The sequence below is a fragment of the Aspergillus bombycis genome (assembly GCF_001792695.1).
Source record: "Aspergillus bombycis strain NRRL26010 chromosome Unknown contig00067, whole genome shotgun sequence".
Taxonomy (NCBI): Eukaryota; Fungi; Ascomycota; class Eurotiomycetes; order Eurotiales; family Aspergillaceae; genus Aspergillus; species Aspergillus bombycis.
The window spans coordinates 138,413-157,069 of record NW_019170069.1 but is presented as its reverse complement, the minus strand read 5'-3'; the positions used below and the strand labels follow the sequence as shown (position 1 = coordinate 157,069).

The 18,657-nt window shown below is 48.9% G+C and overlaps 3 protein-coding genes across 3 annotated transcripts; 1 reads left to right on the top strand and 2 right to left on the bottom strand.

The window, feature by feature from the left end:
- Positions 1 to 226: 226 nt before the first annotated feature.
- ABOM_008555 (PX domain-containing protein) lies at positions 227 to 3,329 on the bottom strand (the record flags this gene model as incomplete). The annotated part of the gene is made up of 7 exons (XM_022535684.1): positions 227 to 451; positions 510 to 1,644; positions 1,701 to 1,797; positions 1,858 to 2,497; positions 2,554 to 2,862; positions 2,920 to 3,149; positions 3,224 to 3,329. The coding sequence occupies 7 exons, from the start codon at positions 3,327 to 3,329 to the stop codon at positions 227 to 229; spliced, it is 2,742 nt and encodes a 913-aa protein (XP_022387364.1).
- Positions 3,330 to 5,501: 2,172 nt separating this feature from the next.
- dapB (dipeptidyl aminopeptidase dapB) lies at positions 5,502 to 8,371 on the top strand (the record flags this gene model as incomplete). Its single annotated transcript, XM_022535683.1, has 3 exons — positions 5,502 to 7,863; positions 7,926 to 8,195; positions 8,253 to 8,371. The coding sequence occupies 3 exons, from the start codon at positions 5,502 to 5,504 to the stop codon at positions 8,369 to 8,371; spliced, it is 2,751 nt and encodes a 916-aa protein (XP_022387365.1).
- Positions 8,372 to 8,899: 528 nt separating this feature from the next.
- gtb3 (glycosyltransferase family 4 protein) lies at positions 8,900 to 17,674 on the bottom strand (the record flags this gene model as incomplete). The annotated part of the gene is made up of 4 exons (XM_022535682.1): positions 8,900 to 10,484; positions 10,560 to 17,398; positions 17,465 to 17,554; positions 17,609 to 17,674. The coding sequence occupies 4 exons, from the start codon at positions 17,672 to 17,674 to the stop codon at positions 8,900 to 8,902; spliced, it is 8,580 nt and encodes a 2,859-aa protein (XP_022387373.1).
- Between the last annotated feature and the right edge of the window lie 983 nt (positions 17,675 to 18,657).

Here is an 18,657-nt window from a genome sequence, read left to right as displayed (position 1 = left end):
GCACAGTACATCTTGTCATTCACTGGAACGAAACTGATGAAACATTAAAAGGTCTTCTCTATTATGCTATGAGGTGATGTAGAATTAAAACAACAATACAATCAAGTGCCACACAGCTGAGAAATGCTCGTCTTTGTCTACAACAGCTGCGAAATCAACAAAAACCCATGATGACAAAAGTTGTCGAAAAGAATATCTAGGGTATCACGACAAAGTAGTAGCCAGCCTATTCTGCAAGGACCATCCGTAACATTACTCCAAACGATTCGGCTAATTTGAGAATCTCTTGGACTTCAGGCTTAACAGGCTCGCCAGCCGTGCGACGGAGTTGATCCTGTTGCTTGACCCGTCTTCGTCGTTCAGCAGAAATGGGGTCGAGGTCATCTTCCTCGTCGAGCTCGTCGGTAGGATCGGACTCTGCGTCCGAGATGGCAAGGTCTTCCAGGTCGCCCTAGCGGAGGGTTAGAATCTCACTTCACCATTCGATTACGATTTTAATTTTGACATACCTCGTCTAAGCCGAAATCGCTTCCCTTAAATGTCGGGAATGGGTCATTCCCGGTTCCTTCTGCCGCCATCTTCTGCCTGGTCTTATTCAGGTGCCACCGCTTGCGGTCTTCGTGCCATTTGATAAGTGCATTGATCTCGTCGAGGGCCTTATCTTTATCGATTTGTCCAACATCCTTAGCTCCGTGAAGCAGGGCGTTCATGTCAAGCTTGCCACCAACAGGCCCGTGGCGTAGGAAATCAAGAATATCTTCAATCCATCCCATCAGAGAGCCGAAGAGTCCATTGTCATGAAGGTGCACTTCGTGAACGAACTTATAAAAGCTCGCTTGATGACGTTCGCAAAGATCGATGAAGGACTGAACCGTTTGGTTTGGATCGGCAGATACATCTTGTCGCTGACATTTCTCAACCACCTGTATAGCGTCGTCGGCAAATTGAGCGAAATCAGTGATACTATTGTAAACGTTTGCCGACTTATAAACGCGCACTAGCGGCTCGTAGAATATTGTGAATAAGTCGCGGAAGAGTTGGAGGGTAACAGGCTCTTCAACGATGCTGAGCATCATGGCCTTGTCACGCTGGCGCGTGTAGAGTTTAAGTAGCTGCTTCATGTTGGCAAACCATTGTGCACCTTCACGCATTTCTGCATCGACGCTCTCCACCGCCTGGTTCCAGGCTACGTATGCATTGAATACATTACCATATTGCTCTGGTGTGAGTTCGGGAGAGAAGCGGTCCGACCGAAGAATTGCCACGAGAATATCTATATCTTCATCCTCAGCCTCGGCACGGATCTCATTCTTGGTTTCCTCATCCGAGTCTGTGAACGCCTTCAATTTCTGACAGAGAGATGCATCATCAACCTTGGAAACAAGTGAGTCAATGGCCTTTTGGAATTGTTTGATGCCATCGTTCAGAGTCATGGAAAAGATCCGCTGCAGAAGAGACCGTGAGCCAAATGGTTGAGCAAGGAAAAGATCCAAAACTCCAGACATAACGGCTGCAGGATTCGCAATTCGGATAACATTCTTCATCAATGTGTATGGGACAAGAGAGTGTATCCTCTTGAATTGTGCGAATAGTTCAGGCGAGTTGTCCTCGGCCAAGAACAAATGGTACAGCGTTGCGGCAACCCTAGACTTTGTAAGCAACCGTAAAAGTAATGAGCACAGTGATGAAAGAATACGTACTCGATCCGAAGCCATTCTGCAAACTTCTGATATTGAGGACTGAGATCCTCTACCGTTGGCTTCTCTCTAATTTCCGCAAACAGTTTCGTCAGGCCATCTACAAAGGAATCATCCCCGTCAGCATGAGAGAATTAACAAGTAGAGAGTTTGCACTTACTGCTCTCGACAATATCTCGACGGAAGTTTTCCATGTACACATCTAGCTCTGCTGCGCGCTGTCTAGCGATCTCATAGAACTTCTTCTGTTCTTCGATCCTGATAGCATCTGCCTCCTTCCGTCGTTGCATGTCAATTAGTTCTTCTTCATTCAGAGTAATAGGTTCTGCAGTTAGAAACTCCTCTAAAGCCTTTGACTCTGCCGCCCGCTTATTCTGCAGTAAAGTGCGAAGGAACGCTCGAAGCGAAACCCGTTGTTCTTCTCTATAGAGCACGGTCTCTCGAGAGGTGTCTGCTGAAAGTCTCGGTGACTTGGGGGATATTCCCAAAGATGAGCGCATGGACGACCGCGACGCAGAGCGATGCAGATGGTTTCCAGGGGCTAAGCTGTTTCGAGAACTTTGGCCCTCGTCCGGCGTACTTGCACTCTGGCTGGATAGAGAGGAGACCGAAGAGGCATCGTCGTCGACTGAGGAGAAAAAGCTCGACGACGTTGAGGACTTGTTCTTGCGCGGAAGAACTGGGAGTGGCTTTCCGGGAAATTCGGTGCGCAGCCTCTTGTGGAGCTTCGCAAAGTCACCGTACCGCCGGGCCACAAAGACGTCCGACTTTCCTTCCCGACGAACACGAAGAATGAATTCCTAGCGCCAGTATTAGCCATAGATCCCTCAGTTTTCAGGGAGGGCTATTCCCTCACAGCATGCTGATGATACCGCACGGTTCGCCTGACAGACGTAATTCTTACGGCAGCCACATTGACATCCCAGCCGTGTATGGCATTCCCTTCCGGCATATTAACCAACAGACCATTGTCGTTGGCACCGCGATCTACGACCTCGATTTCCGAAAATTGGATTCGTTCTTCATACCCTGAGGCCGTTGGGATACCTGATACCATCATGAGCTCTACGAGCTTCTCGCACTTCCTTGCCAATTTTCTGCGCTTTGTCTCCTCTAGGCGGTCTTCGGACGACGAAACATGCTTCTTCGCGAATGATTCTAGGAACTACGGGTGCCGTCAGTCTCCTTCATCCTTGCCCCTAGTGAATGGATCCACACTCACCACTTGCAATTTATCCTGCCAAAACTCCTTCTCGCGGGCCTGGTCGAGAAAGGGAAAATTGCGCACATGATGAACAAATATATATCGAAGGATGGGGAGTTCTGAGTCAACCGGGGCGACTTCTCCGTACTCAGATCTGAACGGGGCGCCGAAACGTTGGAGGGCCGTGGGGGAGTTTAGCTCGGCGATTTCGCTTTGCACTTGGCGGGCAATGAGCTCGCGTTTAAGGTCTATGTATCAGTCATTCATTTGATTAGCTAGTTGGGCACATTTGGAAATCTATCAAGAATGGGAATTAACCGACAATGTTCTTGTTTTCCGGTGAGAATCTGCCCAGGTAGGGCGGACTCTGACTGTGGTCCGACCGAGCTGACTTCGGCGGGAGTCTGTCGAGGATTCTCCGCATGCATGATGAATGTGGTTGTTCGAAGAGTGTAAGCCCCAGATTAGAAGACCATCAGCCTTATAGGGCTTTCTATTTAAGAGAATGGGGCCCAAAGGTACAAAAGCAACGGTGGTTCCTGGCCGAGAACAAAATCCGTCTGCCTAACAGGGTGTGAGTCTGAGGCAGGACAATGACGTTTGTCGGGCCAATGCCGAGATTGTCGACTAGTCTTGGACGTTCTTGGTATTTCTTTGAAGATCCCCCTCTCTCGCACGGATCCGTCTAGGGTAGGATATACAATACTGATGGATGAGGGGAAAAGAAAAAGAAAAATAAAATAAAATAAAATAAAGGTCGGGGGGGGGAAGGGTTAAGATGGAAGTTAACATGGGAAAAGTAAGAGGGGGGGCGAAAGAAGGAGAGATAAAGTTGTAGTGTACTGAAGTTAAGTTATTTTAGCTTTGCGCGGAGTCACCACCACCTCCTTCGCCAGTTGCCCATCTTTCCCCCCTATTCTTGTTCTCTTTCACCAATAATAACAATGCTCCTGACGCGTCGTCTACTTGACTCGGGGAGTGGCTCAGCCCTGTAGCCCCGCCTCAAGAGCGGATCTGCAAACAATCGACAATCGACATGCTACTATTCTTGATGCGCGTAATCCTGGGCGACAACTCGGTCTATCCTACTTTCCCCAATCCAGATGGAAAATAGGCAACCAAAACTGTTTCATTCGCTCAAAACACAAATGTTCTCCTTTCCCGTAATCTGTACCATGGTTGTCTAATGCGGAAATAGACCGATCGATTGCATCCAAGGATCAAAAAAAAAAAAGAAAAAGAAAGAAAGAAATGAAGACTGCTGCAGAGTAAGCCTTCGATACTCGGATACGATCTTCGCAGGAATCTCTCATTCATACTCCAGAGTATATCTTCTTCACACTCTATGCTTGTATTATCGCTTCGAAGCTTTGACCGTGGAATTCGTTCAATGGAACTCAGGTAGCATCTGGAATTTTTGAGCCATGTCCACTTGTGTCCCCGGCGGTCGATGGTCATGGGCTTCATCATCCTTGACTATATGTAAGTGGAACGACCAGCCTGATACTGCGACACCGTTATGGAAGCCTCTGCATGATTATCGCCCACGGCTCTCCTATAACAGCATTATTAAGGATAGCACCATGATCAAATCTACCTCGCCTACCCTATTCTATCCATCGAACAAGATGGCATTACTCTTCGGGAGATCAAGACGCCGGGTTAACAGGGAAGAGAAGTGTGCGGGAGATGAGGCCGCCATGGAGCAACCGAAATTCAATACTCCTACTGTCAATGAGGCTCCCAGGATCCTATCGCAGCGTAGATACAGTTACCTGGCAATGAAAGCACGACCGCGTTATTCTATCGGTCGCTGAGGGGAAATATGCATCGAGGTGGACATCCAGTCTGTTTCACTACAAGGCAAAGAAATCGTTGTGGATGACGAAAAGCCAATGATTTTGTGCCAAAATGCCTATCTCCAAATAGAGCGACTACAGAACAGCTTGAGACGGCTGGTCGAAGTGCCCAAAGATAAACCAGTGTCCGACGAGGGCACCTGGTGGCTTCTAGATTCTGGAGCTTACTAGCTGGTAGTATGCACGACCTCTCTCTCGGGATTATTCTGGCTTAATTGGAGTTCCTGGTTGAGACTTCTGTACCTTCGTGTCGTTTCTTCCTCTTCCTCCTCTGCTTCTTCTTTATACGGAGTAAGTTCTTGAATAAATTACGTGGCTTAGCTCCAGAGGCTGGGTAACCTTTTTAAAGTGGGTATGTAATGGAAGATGATCCACTGCTAGCAGTAGTGACTAACAGTTATCTGGAAACGGGCCTCAATAGTAGTTCAGTGCCAAGACTCCTGCTGCCATTCAACGCCGCGGCTCTCGTGTCCTTCTCCAACAGGCAACTTTTGGGGCCCAGGCTGACTCTGCATCCGGGGGCCAAATTGCAATGGACGCTATTAGAGAGTGAAATATAGGATTCAGTTACGAGAGGGCATGGATACGTCTCTTGTCGTGAACGCAAGCACCGCTTTACTCCGACCTCGATAACCATCTAGCCTTATCTGTACGCCCGCCGAACGCTCCTTGCTATCTTATCACATACCTTTTCGCTGCATGCGACTTCTCGAATTGCCCCCCCAACACAAGCCAATGATTATGGGGAGATCCGACGACCTTGAAAATGCGGAGTTCTTCCCCATGACCCGCCGAAGATCCACGTCCGGCGCATCGTCCCGATCTTCCACCGATTCAGGGTTGTCCGTCGATACAGCCTACCTTGAGGACAACGCACATAACAATTCCGCGAATGGCACATCGGCAGTGACGGACGAGACAAAATATCGCGATGTGGAGGATGGGGAAGCAGATGTCGACGAGCCATTCCTTCCTACCTCGCCCAGGAAGCCTGGCTCTGGAAGTCGCACGCGTCAGATCTTCTGGGCGTTGATAATACTCTGTCTGGGAGGTTGGGTGCTGGCGTTAGTACTCTTCTTGACTCAAGGCCGGACAAGTCCCCAAACAGCCTCTGAGACCCTGCAACAACAAGAACCAGGTTCGGGGAGCACAAGCGCCGGAAGGCCTGTGACACTTCAACAAGTCCTGACGGGGTCGTGGAATCCTCGGTCTCACGCTATCTCATGGATTGCTAGTCCAGACGGGGAAGATGGACTATTAGTGCAGAGGGCAGAGGCCGATAAAAAGGGCTATCTGCGGGTCGACGATATTCGCAGTCAGGAAGGCGATGATGTTGAGAGTCAGAGCGGTAGAATCTTAATGAATAAGGCTATTGTACAAGCCAACGGGGAGACCTTGATGCCGACATTCACATGGCCTAGTCCAGACCTGAATAAGGTGTTGCTTCTGTCGAGTCATGAGAAGAACTGGAGATACTCGTTCACTGGAAAATATTGGATCTTCGACGTGGCGACCCAAACGGCTCAGCCACTCGATCCTAGCGTTCCAGACGGAAGGGTGCAACTTGCGCTTTGGTCTCCGAGTTCAGATGCTGTAGTTTTCGTGAGAGACAATAACATGTACTTGCGAAAACTGTCTTCGGAAAGTGTCGTCCCCATTACCAAGGACGGTGGCGAGGACCTTTTCTATGGTGTCCCCGATTGGGTATACGAAGAAGAGGTCATTACGGACAAAAGCGTGACGTGGTGGTCAAATGATGGGAAATACGTTGCCTTCCTTCGAACCAACGAGTCCGCTGTTCCGGAATTTCCGGTCCAGTACTTCGTGTCAAGACCATCGGGGAAACGACCTCCCCCGGGACTCGAGAATTATCCAGAGGTCAGGCAGATCAAGTACCCTAAAGCCGGGTCTCCGAACCCTGTAGTCAATTTGCTGTTCTATGATGTCGAGAAAGATGAGGTATTCCCGGTCAACGTCCCCGACGACTTCCCTGATGATGATCGTATCATCATAGAGGTATTATGGGCTTCCGAAGGAAAGGTCATTGTCCGTGCCACAAACCGAGAAAGCGACGCGGTAAAGATCTTCCTGATTGACACAAAATCGAGAACAGGAAAGCTGGTTAGATTCGAAGATATCGCCAATCTTGATGGTGGCTGGGTTGAACCTTCCCATTATACCAAATTCATACCGGCAGACCCCAGTAACGGACGACCAGATGATGGTTACATCGACACAGTAATTCATGATGGATACGACCATCTAGCTTACTTCACACCTCTTGACAATCCGAATCCTATCATGCTCACCACGGGAGAGTGGGAAGTCGTGGAAGCACCATCAGCCGTGGATTTGCGCAGGGGAATCGTTTACTTTGTTGCTACAAAGGAGTCTCCGACGCAGCGACACATATACCGGGTCCAGCTTGACGGATCAAATCTTCAACCCTTGACGGACACCTCTAAACCTGGCTTCTATGATGTATCCTTCTCTGACGGTGCCGGATATGCATTGCTTAGCTACAATGGGCCGTCTGTTCCATGGCAAGCCATCATCAACACCAAGGGTGACGAGATCACATTCGAGAAAATTATTGAGAAGAACCCCAGACTGGCTTCAATGGTGGAAACATTTGCTCTTCCCACCGAAGTCTACCAAAACGTAACCATTGATGGCTTCACGCTTCAGCTCGTTGAGCGCCGCCCACCACACTTTAATCCTGCTAAGAAGTACCCCGTCGTATTCCAACTGTATAACGGCCCGACCTCTCAGAGAGTGGACCGTAAGTTCACGATCGACTTCCAGTCTTATATTGCCTCAAACTTAGGATATATTGTTGTCACCCTCGACGCCAGGGGCACAGGATATAGCGGACGGAAAGTGAGGTGCGCAGTCCGAGGAAATCTAGGACATTACGAAGCGCACGATCAGATCACCACCGCGAAAATGTGGGCTAAGAAACCCTACGTTGACGAGACGCGGATGGCAATCTGGGGCTGGAGCTACGGTGGATTCATGACTCTAAAGGTCCTCGAGCAAGACGCAGGTGAAACATTCCAGTATGGCATGGCCGTCGCCCCTGTCACGGACTGGCGGTTCTATGGTGAGTGTCCTTCACCCAAATATGAATAACAGAACAAAGTAACTGACATTGGTGGTCCCTAGACTCGGTCTACACAGAACGATACATGCATACGCCAGAACATAACCCCTCCGGCTACGAGAACTCGACCATCACCAACGTGTCAGCATTCTCCCAAGCCACGCGCTTCCTGCTTATACACGGCGCCTCAGACGACAATGTACATATCCAGAACACCTTAACATTCATCGACAAGCTGGACTTGTCCAATGTACAAAACTACGATATGCACTTCTACCCCGACTCCGACCATAGTATCTACTTCCACAACGCGCATTTTATGATATACGAGCGTACGTCTTTATCCCAATCTGTCATGTCTACAGAGAATAAACTAACAAGAATCGCAGGTCTATCTAACTGGCTCATCAACGCATTCAACGGCGAATGGCACCAGATTGCAAATCCCGTTCCTGAGGATTCGATCTGGGATAGTGTTAAACGTTCTGCACTAGTTCGCGCGCATTAATGTATCTTAGAATCCGAGAATGTTACATATATACCTGTTGATATTAATACTTATAGTTTACACAATGAACACTAGTCTTACAAAAGCCATACTTTCCTCTAGATTTAGTTCTAGAGCCATAGACCAGGGAGAGACTTGAGAAATGTTATAATCCAGTAAAATTCACGCTAGTAAATGCAATCGTCTATCAGGTATTAATAGGGGAAAATCCAATTTAAATCCGTGAAGCCACGCAATGCTATCAAAGCAGACCAAGATGGAAAACAATGAGTGTGGTAGTGATGAAGTTTGATGCAAAGTCAAGGAAAGTATATGCAAGTATTTATAACGAGCACTTCATCATCTCGGGGTATATGGTTGGTATAGACAATGACAGATTAGCAATTATTGCCAGACCGGGGGTTTAGCCCAAAATCAGTCATATGATATGCAAAAATAGAAAAGCAAACAAAATTCGGAAATTTAAAACCAAAAGAACTAGATAGGACAGCTTCTTTTTGCCTTTTCTTTTCTGTTTTGTTTTTTGTTTTAGATCATGTTGGGGGTGCTGTTGCTGCCTTCGATGTTCTTGTAGATGCTTGATTGAAGGAATTCGTCTCTCATGATGGTACTGACGTCGGAATTGCGGTAAGGGTTTAATTCTTCGCGTCCAAGACCACGTAGCTGCTCGCGGCCAGCTGTTGACATGGATCGCCGACCACTGTTCCTGGGGTTTGGCAGTGGTGAGAGTCGCCCCGAAGGTGAGAGGCGACCGTCAGGGGTTCCAGGGTAGCCCAGAGTCTGACGAGGAGCGAAGACAGGGAGAGAGGCGTTGCTAGGGAGAGGAAGGAAGGACTCTGTATCCGTTGAGATACCGCTCATACCTGAGCGAATAGAGGACGGGCGGTGGTAGCCGTTGAGCATTGGGAAATTGGAAACCTCACTGTACACCGTCGACATGCCCGATGCAGCAGACGAGCGCCACGAGTGCACAGCGCTGCGAGGGATGGTGATGACTTCTTCTTCGATCGGGAGAGTCTGGCGCATGGCTGTTGCAATGTCTGTGGGCTCGGTGATGGCTCCTCCAACTCGGTTGGCCATGATCTTGGCAGACTTGCCGATCCACAGCATCTGCTCGTGCTCACGGAGGTACCGGTCGCCACTGAATGATTTCTGGACGATATCGCGGGTCATCATGCCGAGTTTGCGGCGGTACTCGCTCTTCTCGTACATGCGACGGGTTATCTTGGCAACATCCTCCGGTGTTGGAGATGATGTGAGCACAGGTGCCGGCTCAGTGTCATCAGTATACTCGCTCCATTCTCCCAAAAGGCCGAGCATAGTGATCTGCGCTTTTGCAAGGGCGTGGGCGTCATTGGGTGCGACGACGGCACTGTAGCGAGAGAAGTCGTCTGGGTCGCTCAGAACACGAAGAGATGCACCGACATCGGTACAAACCACGGGGGCACCGGTCAGAGCAGCTTCACCTAGGGCCAAGGGCAGACCTTCGGACAGTGACGAGTTGAGGAAAAGCCAGGTATTTTCGAGCACTTTCATCGGATCAGCAGTACCACGGAGAGTAACCTTGCCTCGAAGACCCTTGGAGGCGATGATTTCTTGACATTCAGTAGAGTATGTCGGCGCCTTATCGATGGCCCCATAAATATCCAGGTGATAATCATCGAACTTCCACTGGTTGATAATGATGTCGGCGGCAAGCAGAGCGATCTTGATATCCTTGGCATACCACACGTGCGACAACATGGTGACTGTCGGGCGCTGAGACTTAATCTCCTTCACAGGGGCGAACTTTTGCATGTCAGTGATACCATTGACAACGGGGTCGACCTTCCTGCGGAAAACGTTGCGATGTTCAATGGTTCCTTGGCAGGTTCCAATTTCAACCTCCCAGCCCGGATTAAAGAAATCAGCGCAAGGAAGAATGATATCGGCATGATGCAAAGTAAGAGCTGAGGTGATCCGCATTAAACCTAAGAGAGCATTGCGAACGAATGGAGAAAGCTTGCACAGGGCGGACGACAGACAGAGGTTGGTTTCACGCCAACTAATGGCGTGATCCCAAATCTGTAAGGTGCAGTTTCTCTTCATCTTGCATACAACCCCGTAAGATGCACTAACACTGTGATGCGATGCTTGAAAGACGCTGGGTATCTTCTCAGGAATTGGAATGGAGAAAATGAAGAGATACCGATACCAAAGTTCCAAGGCAGTATCAAGTGATGTCAGGGTTGGAAGTTCGGTGCGGAACCACTGAGATGATGGAACGGTATTAGGCATCTCTTGAGTAAGCCAAAGGTCTCTCCAGCTTTCCTTGACGAGATCACTGTTCCAAATCTGAGTCCAATGCCGCGAGTCCTGGAAGTATGTATTCAAGTTGACCAAAGCCCGGGTCGCCTGGTGGATATCAGCCTTTGAAAGGTGAGTCGCACGCGCTCCCTTCACCAAAGCTGTCAGGATTGGGATGAAGTTAAGCTTGATATCCATGTCACTGGCGGATGTAACATTTTCAACTTCCGAGTCGAGCTTGTTCCTGAAAAGGCCATGTGTCGGAGTGAGGAAGTCCAAGCCCCAAAGAGGGACCACTTTCAACGAAAGGACATTTTGCTCCGTCTGGTGCTTAGGAAGACCAAAGTCATTTGCTGATTCGCAAATCATGTGCCACTTGACTGTCCTTAGCGAGTTAATCATATCACGTCGACAGGCAGAAACACCGCCTCCCTCGTTCGGCCAAGTACCATTATCAGCAGCCATGACATGCATCGACTTATCAGTATCAGAGCCAAAGTCCTTAGATCTGGTGTGGACCACCGCATCACCTCCGGGTCCGAAGTTGAAAAGATCGCTAATCTTCACCGCAAGAGGCGTCCAGCTGGAGATGTTGTCATCCAAATCAGCACTGGCGGTGATGGCGTCCGCCCGAAGTTCCAGATACTTCTTCGCTGCTGCCAGATCACCACGATTACGAGCACGCCAGTAGGGCGCCAGGGTCTTGTCTCTTCGCAGGAGCCGCTCATCCATCCAACGGACCATAATTGCATCGAAGTCTACACGGTCTTTCCAAGACTTCCATAGCAATGAACGAGCACGAGAAGTGGATACAGGGAAGCGCTTGGTTGTCAGTCCTAGGAAACGGCTAACAGCATTCGAGTTGAGGCTGTCGCAATATAAAAGAGGGTTATCGTTCGCAAAGCTAGTTTGTTTAGGTTTGGCGAGCACCCCTATGAAGTCATGCTCGATCATCTGAGGTGTCTGTACCTTCTGTCCATTGAGTGTCGTGAAAATCGTGGGATGAAACTTGTGATCGTACAGCCAACGAGCCTCGTAGACATCAGCTCCTTGGACAAATGTTGCCTCGGTGACCTTAGAATGAGGGATCCATCGCTCAACCTTTTCCGGGTGGCGAAGAGGAGGTGCGCACCAGGAAACTGTGCAAGTAATGTGTGTCAACGAAAACTCAGCGCGCAACAGCTCATCACCGAAGCGAGGGTTCTTGCGGTAATGATATTTGAAACGAATAAGGTTTCCATCCTTCATGTAGGAGCCCGCTTCGATGAGACCCTTGCGGTTGTACTGAACACTTTCTAAGTTGTTTTGTCCGCGTACGCAACGCCGACCCAAGGGGATTCTGGTCGCCCACGCCTTGGATAGGGTAAAGCTCTTCTTTGTTGGAGCGCGGTAGTCATAGTGGTACTCGTTGAGCACCTTGCCGTCCTTGAACTCTTGACGAATGAGTAGAAGCATATCCTTTGAATATGTACTGACATATTTAAGAAGCTTCATACCCTCTGGTTCTGCCTTGTGCTCCCCCGAGTAATAGTATACCTTGTAGCCGCCATCGGGCTCGTTGTGTCTGAAAGAAGTGAAGGTGCCTTCCAAGCTCTGCACAACAAAGCGACTCTTCTTGATGCTGACGGTAATACCCTTGGTTTCGTTCCACAGCCTCTTGACGTTGGATCGGCCATGGAATAAGAAAAATGACAAACCGATATCTTGCACCGTTTTGAAATATAGCCAAACCATATTCAACAAAAACACAAGCGGTACCCGAATTAACGTGTGTCGCTCACTCATAACATGATCGAATTCCCTCTGGAATTCGGAATCCGCAAGCAAAGCAGCGATGAAGAACTTGACCCCAGAGCCAATGGCGTGATAAACATAACTCAGCGGCTTCTGGATGATGGACATAGCCATAGGAAGCTTCTTCGGGATTTCTGGGATATATATTGGGATTTCCGGATCCTTGATGGCCCCTGCTTCACCGGTTCCGTAATTCGCGTAATCAAGGATACTAACAGCAGTCGCAGCTCCCAGGTTGCAGCGAGCAACGTGTACATTCAAGTCGCTTGTGTCAAACCGACAAAGGCTCGTTTCAAGCCATTGTTGGCTGCCCTCAGATAGTTGGCATGGCCTACCAAGGCAACGATCCAACAACATGTTCCTAATATTCTGAGGCAGTTTTTCCCAATGAGAGTCACACTCGAATCCTAGACACAGCTGCCGCAGAAGCTCCTTCTTTGCCCAGCGTACAACGAGTGGAGTATCGGGTTCCTCCCGGAGTTGTCGGGCGGTCGTTTCAGTCACACCTGCTGTAACGAGCGATTCAGAAAGCACGGCATACTCGTGGGGCATTCTCATTATTGATTCGGCGACCGCGTGGAGTAGAGTCTCGGCAATAACCTGGCAGTTAGCACTGACATCAATCCGCTCATCTAGTCCTCGTCCAACGCAAATGGCAATCTGCAGACGACCAGACATACTGCAGCTTAACGCCTGAATGTTGGGGCCAAGCGAACCCAACGGCACAAGTTCAAGGGCTATTTCGCCCCTTTCCCAGGCACTCAGCGCCGTACTGATGAGCTTTTCCGACTCCGGGAAGGCCTCTTCAATCCTGGGTTCTATCTTCCGTGAAAGTAGAATAGTTTTAACTTCAACACCGGGATGGGAGCCCGGCACAAGCTTCAACCGCGCATCGGCAGGAACGACTGACATTCCTTCGAAGAATGTCTGTAACTCTTGTTGGGACCACTCAGGATCCGCCCACGGTGCGGTATATGCATGGAATGTCTTCCCAAGCTCCACGGGCGAGTCAACCTTCTTGGGCATGCCCATCTTGGCGGTGAAAAGGGAGAGGATAGCCACCGTCCATGTGGCTGCTCCTAGACCAATCACCTGAGAATACAAGAAGTTATTCCCAAGGCATACTTTGAGGGCGATACCGATAGGCAACCCAACGACCACACCGGTCATCAGCGGTATGAGGGCGTGCGGGCCGGTGAAGATCTTTGTATATTGATACCAAAGTAGGCCAGTATAGGACAATACATAAGCGAAAAACATAATCATCGCTTGCACTGGTGCTTGGAAAGTCCAGATCAAAGCCGTTGCAAGGGCCAAGCTCCACACAAGCCACATGAGGAACTTGAAAAAGGTCTTCCAGTAGACTTTTCTCTTGAATCTCACGTCTCGCTTTTGTGAGGGGCGTATCTCCTTGGCCGATTCCACAGCAACAGCTGAATGCTGGCCCACAAGATCATGGAGTTCCTGGGCCTTGGTATCGATGAGAACGGCCCCTATGAGGTAGTAAGCCAATCCAAATCCGACTGCCATTCGATTGGCATCAGAAAGGGAGGTTGAGAGACCAACGAGTTGTCCGCCACTCAATAACTCAACCCATTTGTCTAGAAGGGCGATGATAAAGTACAAGATTCCACAACCTATTTCTTTGCTTGATTGGCGCCAATGGATGAAGGCATTATGCAACCGGATTCCTTTCTGAGAGTTCCGAAGAACATCTAACCCGACCTTAGTCTGGATATTCCAAGAAGAACTGAACGGAATCGGCCGGGGCACATCAGCATAACGGCAGTACCAGTCTAGGAGGAAATTTGTCGAATCCCAGTCCCTGGCAAGCTCGCGGACTAGTGTATCAGTTGTGGGCTTAGAGAAGAAGCTCCGGGAGTTCTCAGCCAAGACATCCTTGAAGAGAGCATCTCTTGACAATTTCAAGACAGCCGGGTCACTCAGGTTTCCAAAAACCTTCTCATCGTTATTACCGTATGTGGCAATATACCATTTCCGGATCTCCGTGTCGTCCGTCCTCCTAATGTTCTGATACCAAGTCACCCATTTAGAGGCTACTGATCGCAAGCCGAGAAGCAAAAATCCGATGAATACGTATAGCACAGCGAGATAAATAGCTGAATCGTGACCGCTCCAAGTAGTGATGATAGGCGAGACGAAAAGAATGGGGATGCAGCTGAAGATCACTTTACGCCCGGACAAGAAACCGGTTCCGGGGTAACTAAAGCTGGCGAGGGTAGCGAAGCTCGTCAGGTAGATGGTCAAGGCGACGAGGTAAAGATAGAAGATAATGCCGGCCTGCGGGCTTTTCACGCCAGAGATAACGATGAATCCGATTAAACCAGCGGCAATTGTGAACGCAACACCAGCAATTAATCGGATAAGGACGAACATGTTTGAAGCTGCGAAAGCCATCGAAATGAGATAGTAGGGTCCTCCACAAGCGATCATTGTACCGATTGCACCAGATAGGAGAAGGGAAATCATCAAAGCGATGGTGGCACTCTGTAGCTCGTCATGGGTCATAAAGGCTGAAAGGTATAGACCACGGCCGATAATTGTGAGCAGAATAATGTCGATCAACGCCGGGAATGCGAAAACACCGAGGAAAGTAAACCGCTGGTAGCCAGGCATCGGCTTAACCTTGTGATCCGGGTTAACGTCAATTTGGGCACCAGCATAAGATGTGGCCATCTCAGGCGCGCCATTAATCCAATCGGGGAGCTTCTCATCGTTGTACTCCCTTCTGAAACGATCCGAGAGCAGCTTTCCAAAGGCACTAGGCTGAACATCAAAGTAGACCTCACAGCGTGACCCTAAAGCAAACGATTCCGAGAAAGCAGCCGCTTGGTCTGATTGATTGTTGAATAACGGGTTACGATCGGTCACTTCATTGTAAATCTCATCGATTGCTCCTTTCCTCGCAGCGCAGAAAAGTGCTAATGCCATGATATCAGTATACGCATCGATGTGATCATTTTGAAGCAGCTGGCAGAAGGCCTTTGATACCAAAGCAAGGTCTTCCTCGCGATGCTCTCTCAGGATCTGGGTAAAAGCGGCATCTGTCTGATAGAATAATGAGAGACATTTAGCGGGCGACGGATGTTGGCATCCCTGTTCTCGGTACCATTTGATGCGGGTATTAACCAAAACTTCGGGAGAAGCCGAGCCTTCAAGATATGAGACCGTGTTAAGCTCCTTCAGCTGAGAGAGTGAAGGTGCATCAATAAGCAGTCTCCGAATGTATGCACAGATACTGTCTGAGAGCTCACTGTATGAGTCGGTCAAGGAGAGATGCTGAAATAGAAGCAGTCGCTCTTCGGGGCTCAGCATGTCAATGTCTTGGACGAATCGGCGAGGAAGTCCGGTGTCCTCGCCGAGGTCCTGGGACCATTTGGCTAAAGCGGTTTCTACCTCAAAACAAACGTGGCGGGAGTATCCTTTTGCAGACAAGAACGTATGCAGTACAGTTCCTGCTAAACCTTGGGCTTTTTTCGAAGCAAAAACTTCAAAGCCATCCGAGTCCATCTGGTAAACTGCCCAAAAGCGCACGTCGACACTCTTACGAAGTCCTGAGTCCAGTCCAAGGTTGACCTGCAATGAGCCGTTCGTTGCCAGATTAGCTAGTTCCTTGATTGAAGTCGCCAGTTGATCCGAGGTTCCGTTTGTAACAGCGTAAGGATCTGAGCTGGTTGCATTGGGAAGCATATAAGATTCGTGAAATTTCTTGAGGAGCACACCGATGCTCTGAATCTTGGAAACAGGAACCGGGTGAAGCAAGCCCAGTGATTTAAGGCGCAGTTGTGACTGAAGGACTTCGGCAAAAGCAAGTGCTGTTGCCTCAGATCCAAGCGGGAAGCAACCAAGAGAGTTATATTCAATACCGGCCATTGATATGGATAGCGGACTCCCCAGAGACTTCACCTGTGCCACCCACTCCGGTGGATCGCGGAGTTTTGTCGTCAGCTCGTTGCTCTCAGGCTGAGCATATTCCGACGAGGTAAGCAACTCTTCCAGGGTAGGAAAAAATGGCAACAATGTATTCCAAGCGCTCGTGTCGGATACATCGTTCTTGATATGCAAATTTGAACGCCAGCGATCATGAGCTTTGATGATTTCGGCATCTTTCAGCCATCCAAACGAGGGGAGAGGCTCTGAGATCTTGACGTTAAGGGCAGCATTTGTGAGAGCCGACTTCTGGCCAATCCATGGGATCGCACTGTAAAAGTTACACCATTGAAGAGACCTTTGGACAACCGCATTCGATAATGCGGCATTGTCATCGATTGTCTCCCACGCCATCACCACGAAATCTCTCACACAAGCTTCGGAAACGAACGCCTTGATGGTGGGTTGCATCTTCACGAGTTGAAAATAGTCGCGCTTCTGGCCTTCTGGCAGGATACTGGCATTCTGAATAACGATTCCGGAAATTGCAGGGCTCTGCATGGAGTTGCGATCCTTTAGAAAATCTGGGGGTGCGGTCTCAAGGTAAACTGCCAGACCCAACTCATCGATCACCTCGACGAGCTTAGTGAAAACCGAAGCGGGAAACTTCCCTTCCCAATTGGCCAGGACCATACCGCTGAAGTTAGCACTGTCGAATGTGCCTGTAAGAAGGTTGTCGATCTTTTCGATTGCTGACAATGTCGACTCATCCTTTGAGAGGACACGATCCAGGTCAACTCTTCCCAATAACTGCTTACCCTCCACATAGCGAATTGCTTGGGCCGTGCCTGACTGAAAAGGATCGACGATCAATAAATCCCATTCATTCAGGAGCCGAAGCTGATCCTGATCTGGCGGGGAAGTGAATGAACCAAGATAGATACCAAAAGAAGACGGCTTGCGTCTTTGAATGTTTGGCACATTGAGCAACTTGTTGGAAAGAGTAACCAACCGTTGAGATACATTGGGTGGCACTTTCTCTGAGCGTGGCCTTGTCTGTGATTTGGATCAGGTGAGCGACAGATCAGATACGCAATCACAAATAGAATAAGGAAGCTCTACCTTAATATAGTTGCGCAGTCTTTTCGTCCCAGAGTACAGAAGCCACAAGGATCCTGTGGCAACACAAGCTATTAAGATAGCGATAAACACCTAACATAGCATTAGTCAGTGAGAGTTGAAACATATTATGCAATCACTACTTACAAACTGCCACCAATGATCTTTCATTTTATCCCAGCCGAGGGCTGAGACGTGGAGGATTTCCGCCATCCTGATTAGATATTGCAGGCCAACCTCACAGGTCCGACCATCAAAACGAGAGACTAAGAAAGAAACGAAAGTGAAGGGATTGGAGAGGTATACCCTTGAGGGCGTATGGCGTTAAAAGAGAAACGGTCAAAGTGCTAAGTGCTCATGACAACAACGTGCCGCTTTACGGGGCCAAAAGTCAGATGAGATCTCAGACCGTCGAAGGTGAGGCTGAACGAATGAGAATTAGAACAAAAAGGGTATTCCAAAAGCGAGTGATCAAAAAAGAAACGAAGGGAAAACACGAAGGCACAATGACAAAAGTAAAGAAAAAGTAAAGAAGAAAGATACAGCAAGCTGGAGACTGGGTGAAAGAATGCTACCTAGCATGCATTCATCCAACAGCTACTGTACTTTCGGTTGTACCTCAAAGGAAGAAAGCGTCCTTTTCCTTTTTTTCGTTTTTCTTTTTTTTTTAAAAAGAAAAAAAAAAAAAAAAAAACGCTTAGCCGTAGTTGGGTTGCAGATATGGCCAGTGTTCTCACTTCTAGCCTCTAATTATGGAACCACTCTGACAGTAGGGGCGCTTCTGATAGCAGGACTCAAGAGGCGGACAAAAATAGCCAGCGACCAACGACTAGTCTGACGCTAAAACATGTTAGGGAGTCTGAGGACTGCCAGATGGAAAGGATTAAGAAGACAAGATCCATTATAGGTATAGTAGCATCAGGATCCATCTCGGGCAGATGCGATTGAGACGTGGGGAGGGAGGCAAAAGCGTGGCAGTCCACCAACTAACGACAAACTGCTCGGAGAGCACCGAGAAAAGTTAGATGGAACGGTGACACTCGACGAGAACCAGTGATGGAAGGCCATGATGCAGAAAAGCGGACAATTTGCCTCCGATTCCATGAGTACCAAAAGGAAGAGATTTTCTCCAAATCATCGACCATTGGGTAGCACAATTGTCGGGACTCTTGATGTGTACGGCCATTGGCGGTGGT